At 38.0% G+C, this 11,260-nt stretch overlaps 1 protein-coding gene across 1 annotated transcript; it reads left to right on the top strand.

The window, feature by feature from the left end:
* The first annotated feature begins 577 nt into the window (after nucleotides 1–577).
* LOC143548225 (polygalacturonase-like) lies at nucleotides 578–2,533 on the top strand. Its single transcript, XM_077039451.1, has 4 exons — nucleotides 578–1,018; nucleotides 1,164–1,453; nucleotides 1,574–1,802; nucleotides 2,115–2,533. The coding sequence occupies exons 1-4, from the start codon at nucleotides 578–580 to the stop codon at nucleotides 2,334–2,336; spliced, it is 1,182 nt and encodes a 393-aa protein (XP_076895566.1). The 3' UTR covers nucleotides 2,337–2,533.
* Nucleotides 2,534–11,260: the final 8,727 nt, after the last annotated feature.

Raw genomic sequence — 11,260 nt, 5'->3', positions numbered from 1 at the left:
GTATGTCATTCTTGTCACCTAGGATGGAGCAGTCTCTTCCTAAAGAACTTACGCATATCACACTTCGATTGAGCTCGAATTTGATCATCTTTTAAAACTTAAAAGCCAAAAGTTTTTGACTCTTTTGTAAAAATTATTTAGTTAACACAACTATTGTAAATTTTATTTCTATATTTTATAGTTGTAGCTTTTAAAAACGACAATACATAATGACCATACCATACTAACTAAAAAAGAAAAGTACAAATCTTAGGTTAATATACATTATCCCAAAATAATATAACTCAATGATGACAAGACATGTTATGTTTCTACCCGGCCCGTTAATTCCGGATCGCTCCATGATCTCCTCACAATATAACTAATAGTACGGTACAAACATTCACAGCAACAGAAAATATGTATCGTAAAGAGTGAGTTGACTTATATAACATTAAATTATTAAACCTTTGATTAATCAGGATTATCACTGCTAATTAAAAACGGTTAGAAGCTGGTATCTCTAAAATCTCCCCATAAATACACCCACTAACCCATCCACATCCCACACATTCACAAGTCACAACCCAACCCAACCATGGCTAACCACCTGCTTCTTTCACTAGCCACCCTCATACTTATTACTAGTATTGCAACCACTGTCTCCGCGGCCACTTACAATGTTAAAACCTTGGGAGCGAAAGCCAACGGCAAAACAGACTCAACCAAGGCGTTCATGGCTGCATGGACCAGTGCATGCGCCTCAACCAAGCCCGCCATTGTGTACGTTCCGAAAGGAAAGTACATGGTTGGCGCGCTTCGGTTCAGTGGTCCATGCAGGAATGGTGCCATCATGGTTCGCATTGATGGAACCTTGGTGGCACCGTCTAATTATTTTGTGCTTGGTAATGCCAAGTTCTGGCTGCTTTTCCATGGCGTCCAAGGTGTCACTATTGTTGGTGGCACCTTGGACGCCCAGGGTGCGGGGTTGTGGGCTTGTAAGTCATCTGGGCGTAGAAACTGCCCAGAAGGAGCCACGGTATTGAATTGTTAATTTTATATTTATTTTGTATATAATGGAGCAACCCTTGTATCTCAATTTATCAGGGGTTGCTCCATATATTAATATTATACTTCGTACGTTTGTTTATTTGTTTGTGTTATATTTTTTATGATTTGTGCAGAGTTTGGCGATTTCGAACTCGAATAATGTTATCGTGTACGGATTGAGTTCGGTGAACAGCCAAATGTTTCACATTGCGGTGAATGGATGCCGCAATGTGAGAGTGTTGGGGGCAAACGTTGTGGCGCCGTGGAACAGTCCCAACACTGACGGCATCCATGTCCAGTTGTCGACCGGAGTCACAATTTTGAACTCCAAAATCAGCACTGGGGATGATTGCGTATCGATCGGTCCAGGTGCAACCAATTTGTGGATCGAAGGTGTCGCTTGTGGACCCGGCCATGGCATCGGGTATTAGCTTTAAATCACTACTAGAAAACTGGGTATTACGACTGTAAAAAGTGTTCAAAAAAATAAAATTTTAAAGAAGTTAATAATTTGATTGAATAAATGCATGATCACATTTTACAGCATTGGGAGTTTAGGGAAGGATTTAAATGAACAAGGTGTTATGAACGTGACGGTGAAACGGACCACTTTTAAGGGTACCAAAAACGGTTTTAGGATCAAGGCTTGGGCTAGACCAAGTAACGGGTTCGTCAATGGCGTTCTATTTCAGAACGCTATTATGACCAGCGTCCAAAACCCGATTGTTATCGACCAAAATTACTGTCCGGGTAACAAGAATTGTCCCCATCAGGTATCCTTTTGCATCATTTTCATGTACCTTTGTGAACCTTTTTTTTTTTAATTTATAGATGTTTAAAAAATATAGTTAGTTTTTGTAAGTGTTTGATATATAACTCAAGAAATCCAGTTGTCTAGAGAACTCAACATCTCAACATATTTTTTTCTTAATTCATTTTAAATCTAGTTTGTTTTTTTTAATAACTTACATTATTAAACTTATTTAAGAAATCTAAATACAAAGTTTTTTAAAATTTATTTGTCTTAAATAAATAAATAAACTCACTTTTGGTTCAAAAAGGCTTAAATTTGGTAACGTTCACAGGTCTCCGGCGTGAGAATAAGCAACGTGAAGTATCAAGACGTGCATGGAACATCGGCGACAAAAGTGGCAGTGCGATTTGATTGCAGTAAAAAGTATCCGTGTAGGGGAATCACGATGCAAGATGTGAATTTGAGCTTCAAGAATCAGCTACAGGCGTCTGCATATTGTGTTAATGCGGCTGGAAAGTCTTCCGGCGTGATGAAACCTACAAGTTGTCTTTAGAGTGAGTGAGTATGCTGAGCCTGTGGCTGGAATGTTGTATTTGAATCGCCTGGCTTTGCATTGATGATTATGATTGTTTAGTGGTAGATTTATTGGACGTGACAATTGTTGTTAATTGGGAATTTTGTGTTATATGTATTCATATTGATTGAGGATATTCTCAATCATACCCATTTTGTTATCTTTTATTTCACAAGGTTAGGTATTTTAAGTACGTATAATTCAAGAAGTAAAGTATGCAAGTATGTAAAAGGTATAGAGATAACAAAATCGATTTATAGAGGTTCAAGTGGATGTTAGTTACTCTAGTGTATGTCCTTTTCGTGATTCTCCAATCAAGTGCTCCACTAAATGTTTCCCTAAAATGGTAAGGATCACCAAATCAGTATTTCACTGTGTCAAGATAGTCAATCCTCACATTTCTTCTTTCTTTTTGCTATTATATATATATATTCTTTTTGGTTTCTTTTCTTCAAATTGATGTTAAATATGAAGAATCTTAAAGAGAGATATTGAATGTGTATATATGTAAGTTTAGCGCAAAAGGGGTTAAGGAGATAGGTTGCAAAGGCTTCCATCTATAAGCATAACAAGTTAACAACACAATATAGAAAGTAATATATTTTGGATATTTAGTTTTGCTAACTTAAGTTGACCCGTTATGAAACTAAGTAGATTTTTTTATTTTATAAAGTATCTATTTTGGTGATTTGATTTTGCTATTTTAAATAGGATGTAAGAGCATTCTTATCTCACCCCCTATCTCTAAACCAAAAATTACACTAAAACTCATAATATTTTCTTTCTCCATTTCAATTAAATAATACTTTTTATACATTTTATCATTATATTTTCTCTTTCACTCACTCACAACCACTCTCAAAACATATTAAAAATTATAGGGGATGAATAGTAGCTTTTCAAATATACAGAAAAATCACCACTTTTTCTAAAATATAAAAACTCTTCACTCACAACATCCTGAATCATTCTCTAAATTATAAAAACACCCTCACACAAAATAAGGGGTTGGATGAGAATGCTCTAAAATACATATTTTCATAATCTATCCGGAATAGAATTTGGGCATGGTTACTTTATATGCAATTAACCCTTCACTAATTTCTTAGAATTTTGATGATAACATTGAAATTTGAAGTTATTGTTTGACATGTCTGAAGTCAGATTATGAAAGAGACACACCATTGGACTTTCAGGAGTCCACTATATCTAAACTTTGATATTGATGATTCTTGAATTCTCATGAAAATGTGGTAGCCATCAAATTTCAAAACTGATAATCTCTAACATGTCTCAACTTAGATCATAAGGAAAGAAGAACAGTTTGACTTATTGAGTTAACATGGTAAATCTGGATTGTGGAATTGATATTGATTCCTAGGGGCTGAATGCGTGAATCTGAATACGACTTGTATATTTATTTGTGTCAAAAAATCTTTTTACAAGGCGGTTCTTTGTTGAAATGGATGTTAGTAGGGTAGAGACAAAACTGTAATGATAAAGATATAAAAATAAATATTATTTAATTAAACAAAATAGAAAAATATAGTATTTTTTAATGTAATTATAAAGATACGGATGAGGGACAGGACTAGGAATGCTGTAAGAGGGTAAATTTGTGAAAACCTATCAATATTTAAAGAATGCATTTAAATTTTAAAGAATACCAATAGGTTACCCCTATCACCTATCTTAAGAATGCATTTATAGTTTTAATGCATAATTCAATATTTGTAAATTGTTATTAAACATTGGCACGGGTGTACCTTCAGCATTTAAAAATTGGTGTGCTTTAAAATGAAAAGTATATAAGTTGAAACAATCTAATATTATTATAATAGCCTTTTAACTCACATTATGTAACAATAAATGAAAAATATGTAAGAATTTTATCGTAACTCACATTAAATTTTTTCTAGACAACCTTACGTTTAAAAACGCCCCACTACGCATCTTTAATGAGATATCTAATATGATATTTCCCTGTTGTTAGTCATTAACCAGTTGTCAGATAGTGAACCAGCCACAAAACTTGTTTAGTTGAGTTTCTTTGAACCGACTGTTTATTAGTTGGAGTGCTTGCGAAATAGATTGGGGGTCGAATCGAATTTCAATTGTTTTTTCTTTCAAAATCTAATTTATTGGTTTGTTTATTATTTGAGACTTCATGCATTATTTATTTAATAATAGTTCATATTTTGTGAATATTATAAATATCAAAGCATTTTCATACATGATAAACTTTTACGAGTGACAAGAATATAGAGATATATATAAATAAATAAAAACTTTGATTATGTGACATGTCCGTCAATAGTCAATCCACTTCGTTGCTAGGTTGGAGGAGTGCCGATCCAGTCTTACGAGGTTCGAACAAGAAATACACTTGAAAGAAATAACAATGGGAATGTCAACCTCACTTGCCACAAAGGTACTCTCTTACCAACAAGAACTACAAAACAATGTTGACGACGACAAAGCTTCAAATAACGACGATGATTAAACTCCAAACAACGACGACTACGAACACATATTTCTACAACATATATTTTGGTTAACAATGTATTGCAATTGTTTTTTTTTTTCTTTTAATGTCCAAAAGGACCAAAATTGAAAAAATATTACTTTTTTATAAAGATTTTGCATTTTTGATGTGCACGATGTATTTAATATAAAAAAAATAAATCTCACAGTTATTATTATTATTTTATTGAATGGCAAATTGGCTATCTCCTAAACTCCTAAATAAATTACACTATACACCAGGCTTTCGTCAAAAGAAAGAATTCCTCTTACCACTAGACCAAAACCTTATTAAGCTTATTTTATTTTTTACTACGAAAATAGTAAATTATGATTAGTATTTGAGTTCATAAATAAAAACTTAAGTTATAAAAATCGAATTTTCCAATCCCGAAACCGACCCAAATCGGTTTGTACAGTTTCGGGTTTTTTACTCATAAATTGATTTTTACTCCAATGCGGTTTGGACTTTGTTGCTTTGTTAATTGTTGCACTCGGTCAAGAAGATCGGTACTGGGCTACCGACTACTTTGGCCCATCACTTCTTGCAGTCTAAATGCTGCTTTCTTTAGGCCACTTTCAGATAAGTCAAGCCCACTCACAAATAAATAACCATGGATTTCAGTACTAGGGGTGTTGAAAATAGTCGTGATCCGAAACCGAACCCGAAATGTCCGGAAAATCTGTATCCGTAAAATCCACATTTTCAGCTTTGGACGTGAATTTCTGAAAAGTTGATATCCAAAAATTAAAATAAAATTAGCAAATCTATTACATGGGCACAAATTTATTATGTTATTGCATATTTGAAGGTTTACAAGGGTTGGATAATGGATGTTACAAAGGTTTAAACTTGAACTACTTTTGGAATATATATTTGAACTAGTTTGTTGTTTTTGGTTGTTTGAATTTGAATTTATCTATGAATTTGTTGAATGTTTTCTGTGTTTTATTTTGTAAACTTGACAAATGTCATAGCAGGTGCAGGGTCGGTCAAAAATACGGAATGCAGGCTTTGTTTTTGCCTATGTAGGAAAGGATTTTTTGTTTTTTCTTTTAAATTTCGGATATCTCTTTTTGTATCTGAACCCGTATGTAAAATTTCGAAAACTTTTTGAAATTTTCTTATATTCTAAAATCAGATATTCAAAAAACTAGATAATCCCATCTTTCGAAATGTCACAACATTATTTCAAAGCCTAGGGTTTGGCTTTTTTAAGATGACACTTATGTTTTTAGTTGATTTTTTATAGCTTATAAGAGAAGAACTATTACTAGTTTAAAACAAAAGTATTAATTATCTAGACTACATAGCTTTTAGCTAAAACTAGTTTTATAATAAAAATGCATAAATTTAAGATAAGTTTGGAGGGGAAAACTGGAAGAATAGAGAGAATTTGGAATGTGTTTTAAAATAAATTGATAAGAAAAATAAATATAATAGTAAAATTAGTTTAATATCTAAGAAATAAAAAAGAATATACATTAGGATTCATATACGCCGGTGTCACGTGACATTCCAATATAGAATTAGTGGTGTGTGGGCCGATTTCGATGCCTCTTGGACAAACATTAATGTTTCAGATTCTTTTCATATCATCTCTCATCAATCTTACTGAAGAGGTAGGTCCCAGCAGAGCCCAGTTGGACCCGCATGACTCACCTCAAACAGGGACGTCTGCGCAGAAACCAACTGGATCCGCAGGACCAACCATGCTCAGAGACGTGACGTCCTTACGCGCAGTACGCAAGCTGGTCCCGCAGGAAATGCCTCCCAATGATGAAGGACTCCGCCTGTCCCCGCAGCCTCGGATACAAGCCATTAGGGAAGGCCACCCGCGCAGCAAGGCTACACGCACAAGGCACTTAGCTCTCAATCGTTCAGTGTCACCTGAAGGAATGAGCGAAGCCGGGAACAATCCCGCACAAGGGCGGGAGGGGGAATACTCCCGCCCAAATAAGCCAGTCCGTACGATACAGGAAGATCTTCTGTACTGTACCTGACGAGGTATGGGAAAAAGATCTGACTAAAGATACGACAGCTTATAGACAACAGTATGGCGAGCAGCATGCTCCTACACTGTATGTCACTATTAGCCGATGCCTACTCACCAACTCTTGTCATACCACGTGCGTAGCTGACAGTTGGTGGAAAAGGAATAGTATACAGCAGGCCTGGTCGCTATCAGCCGCTACCTACCCACCAACTACCAGCAGGGCACGTGCGTAGGCTACTGTTGGTGAACAGGAACACTGTTGCAGCCGGCCATACCTCCTTGGAAACCTACCTTCGGCTATAAATACCACAAATGGTATGACCATCTCATCTTATCTTGTATGATCACATCTTATCACATTATCATAATATACCTGATATCTGCTCTAGCAATCTCTTAATATACTTTTATATTTAAAGAGCAATCTAGTCTGATTCTCACGCCGGAGGGTGGTCACAAGGAGGAACCCCCCCCCCCCTTCTCAGTGACGAGCTCACGGTGTCTGTTTTGCAGGTTATCAGAAGAACCATCTTCCAAGGGTCCAACCCCTTGTGGGAAACATCTATCTAACCCCCAGGTTACCAGTAATCTGTCCGGGGTCCGGTTAGTGTTTCTTCATTGGCGCCATCCGTGCATAAAGCTAGAACTTCATTTTTCTCCAGTTTTTTCAAACTTCTACAAAGATGGTTAGAGAAATTCCGGTAACCACAACCCCAGCTACTGGGGGAAATACCGGTAACACAGTTTTTACAAACACTACCCCGGTTATCCAAGCCGGGGCAAGTGAAGTAAATTTTACGAACACTACCCCAGTTACTCATGCTGGGGCAAGTGCAGTAAATGATCGCCTACTGGGATCCACTGATACCCAGGTTGAGAAACGAAGACTCCCCCGCCAAACTCTCGATGAAGTCAAGGCATGGGCGGAGGCACGACAAAAGGAATTCCAGGCTGAGTTGAACGAACGCTTGCGTTCCATACAACAGGCCGACGAATTCGAATACTGGGAGGATGACTCGGAGGAATCCGACTCCGACGCGAACCCTCGCCATAGGGCAAAAGGGAAGCGTAAGGAAATGGAATCCCAACCGAAAAGGCATTTTGGACAAGCCTTCAAACCAAAAAGCACAGGAAGTCCACGAGACTTCTCCAAAACGTTCAGACCAAACATTGCAAATGCAGGAACGTCCAAGTTTGCAAGTGTAACACCCCGACCAAAGGCGGATTATACATCGGGGCGCCACATATTGCTTCATTACTCGCGACACTATTGGTGTCAATATTTATTCATACACACTTTATCGCGCACGCGCAGCGGGGAAAATAAAGTACATAAATCAACATAAATCAATATATTATAAAGCATAATATTCAAATAACATAAACTTGTCTTGTTACATTTTAAATCTAGGTCCAAAACAAAAGTAAACATCCTATGTGTCCTCAAGCTTCAAAGCAGCTACTGCAAACCTGAACATGTGTTAAAATAACGTCAAACACTTGCGTGTTGGTGAGAAATCAAGTTTAATAGGTAATCATAGATAATCATAGATAATAACAGCAAATCTGCGCACAACACGTGTATGTCTAGATTTTAACAAGGGTGTAATCAGATTGTGATCAAGCCTAAAGTAGTTCATAGATCATAGTTCAATCCATGCTCCCAATTGAGCATAAAAACGAGAAAACATCTGTGCAAGTGTAAACAAAGAAAACCGTAAACGATAGGTCTCCCGTGTTTATCTAATGGTACCAACGGAACTGCGGAATAGGCCGAACAAAGCGGTTAATGATACACACATACAAATAAACAGCCAAGTAAACATCCTCAACACATGGGATACTGCGCGACTAAAATTTCATAAACAGTTTAAGACTCAGTTTTGTATGAACACATGAACATCCCAAAGCATTTAAAAATAAAAAGGGATTAGGTACGAGATAACTCACTTGATAAAGATGCGATGTAAGATAATGCAAGAACCAACTCTTAAACAAGCAAAGTTAACCTATAATTAAAGATTATGTTTCAACGATCGGTTTTAGGTCTAGGTAATAAGTTAGCATAATTAATAAGTAAATTATTATATATAATATATTACCGGAAAAGCAGGAAGAACAAGGAGGAAGACGGAGGCAAGAGAGGAGGCGGCAGGAGGACAACGGTAGAGAGCAAGAGGGAGGAAGAGATAATAAGTGTAGTGTGTGAAGTGTTAAGAAAATAGTATTATTTATAGGCAAACCCTAGGGGACATAAACCCTAGAAAAGATTTCCAAAAGTAAAAGAAAAGATATCAACAGCAAAAAGATTCCAAAAGTAAGATCTCAAAAGATAACAAAAGATATCAAAAGCAAAAAGTAAAAGATCTCAAAAGATATGGCAGCAGGAAAAGAGGAAAAGCAAAAGGGAAAGCTGTCAGGGAACAGTAAAAAGCAAAGGAGGAGTCAGAAAAGGCATGGGAGAAGACAGATAAAGGTACTGTTAAAGCATGGAAAAGCAGATCTCCAAAGATAGTCAGTCACTTTATCTACCAACCAATGGGGTTGGTACGCATGCAGCGCCGAAAGCAACTATTCAGACAAAGCAAAGCAGGTCAACAGCTCAGAAGATAAGACAACACAAAAGCAAACAGGCTGGATAAAACAGAAGACTAAAGGGTTTAGCGCGAGAAGGCTGAGTGCGCGAGCGCGAAGGCTGGCACAACAATCCTTAGCGCACTGCGGGAAGAATCACAAATCCTTAGCGTGCTGCGTGAAGAACTAGAATTCTAAGCGCATCGCGGGAAGAACATACATTATTAGCGCATTGCGGGAAGAACATGCATTCTTAGCGCGCTGCGAGAAGAGTTCTCTTCACGCATCGCAGGAACAAGATGTCTTCGCGCAGGCTTCCATGTAAGGAGTCTGGCGCGTGGAGCTGCAGACATCCTTAGGCGGGAAGAACCAAAGGACAAGCAAAGAGGGAAACAAGGCGTAAGGGCGGGACGGCGACAAGAGGGAAAATAAGGCGGAAAGAGAGAAGGAAGAGGGAGGGGACGGCGGAAAGAAAGAGAGAGAAAGAGGCGGGAAGGAAAAGTATTATTATTATTAAAAATAAAACATAAGTATAAATATTAAATAATAAAAGAAAGAGATCGGGTCAGAGAAACGGGTACCTGGGTCGGGTTCGGATTCGGGCAGTTGTCACAGTCTCCCCTACTTTAAGAAATTTCGTCCCGAAATTTAACTCGAAGTAGGATGCGCAGAGAAAAGGTACGGGTACTTGATCTTCATCTGATCTTCCCTTTCCCAAGTGAACTCGGCTCCGCGCTTGGACTGCCAACGAACTTTAACAATAGGGATGCGACTGCGCTTGGTTTTCTTCACCTCGCGATCCATAATCTCAACAGGCTTCTCAACAAAATGCATAGATTCATCAACTTGAACTTCATCAAGTGGGATGTGAAGGTTCTCGTCAGCTAAACATTTCTTGAGATTGGATACATGGAACGTTGGATGCACATTGCTGAGCGCGGGCGGCAGGTCAAGTTTGTAGGCAACTTTTCCTATACGCGCGAGAATCTTGAATGGACCAACATAACGAGGCGCAAGTTTACCTTTCTTCCCAAAGCGGACAACACCCTTCCAGGGCGACACTTTGAGGAGAACAAGATCACCAACTAGAAATTCGAGAGGCTTTCGCCTGCGATCAGCATAACTCTTCTGTCGGCTTCTGGCAGTCAGCAGACGATCACGGATCTTGGCGATTTTATCGGTTGTCTCTTGAACTAGTTCGGGTCCTGTGATTTGAACTTCACCCACTTCGTTCCAACAAATCGGTGAACGACACTTTCGACCGTAAAGTGCTTCAAATGGGGCCATACCGATACTAGAATGATAGCTGTTATTATAAGAAAACTCGATCAAAGGTAGGTGTGAATCCCAATTACCTCCAAAATCAAGAACACAAGATCGAAGCATATCTTCAAGGGTTTGAATGGTGCGCTCAGACTGTCCGTCAGTCTGAGGATGATATGCTGTACTCATGTCCAAACGAGTTCCTAGCGCAGATTGGAGAGATTTCCAAAAGCGAGATATAAAACGGCCATCGCGATCGGATATGATGCTCAAAGGAGTACCATGACGGCAGACAATTTCCTTGACGTAAAGCTGCGCGAGATGCTCAACATGGTAGGTTTCACGAATGGGCAGAAAATGAGCAGACTTGGTCAAACGATCCACTATTACCCAAATGCTATCATGTTTGCTTGCTGTCAAAGGTAACTTGGTAATAAAGTCCATCGCTACACATTCCCATTTCCACGTAGGAATTTCTGGTTGTTCGAGCAAACCAGATGGGCGTTGGTGTTCAGCTTTAACTTTAGAACAAGTCAGGCACTTAGC

The sequence above is a fragment of the Bidens hawaiensis genome, unplaced genomic scaffold (assembly GCF_021521415.1).
Source record: "Bidens hawaiensis isolate Kalapana, Puna unplaced genomic scaffold, B.hawaiensis_p1.1 tig00014981_1, whole genome shotgun sequence".
Taxonomy (NCBI): domain Eukaryota; kingdom Viridiplantae; phylum Streptophyta; class Magnoliopsida; order Asterales; family Asteraceae; genus Bidens; species Bidens hawaiensis.
Note: the sequence above shows the minus strand (reverse complement) of the source record. Positions and strands in the feature narration are given on the sequence as shown.

Excerpts from the sequence above, each read along its gene's own strand:
- LOC143548225 (XM_077039451.1), top strand. The coding sequence starts at position 578 with ATGGCTAACCACCTGCTTCTTTCACTAGCCACCCTCATACTTATTACT. Across the intron at positions 1,454-1,573 it reads GGACCCGGCCATGGCATCGG|CATTGGGAGTTTAGGGAAGG; the intron begins GTATTAGCTTTA and ends CACATTTTACAG. Across the intron at positions 1,803-2,114 it reads ACAAGAATTGTCCCCATCAG|GTCTCCGGCGTGAGAATAAG; the intron begins GTATCCTTTTGC and ends TAACGTTCACAG.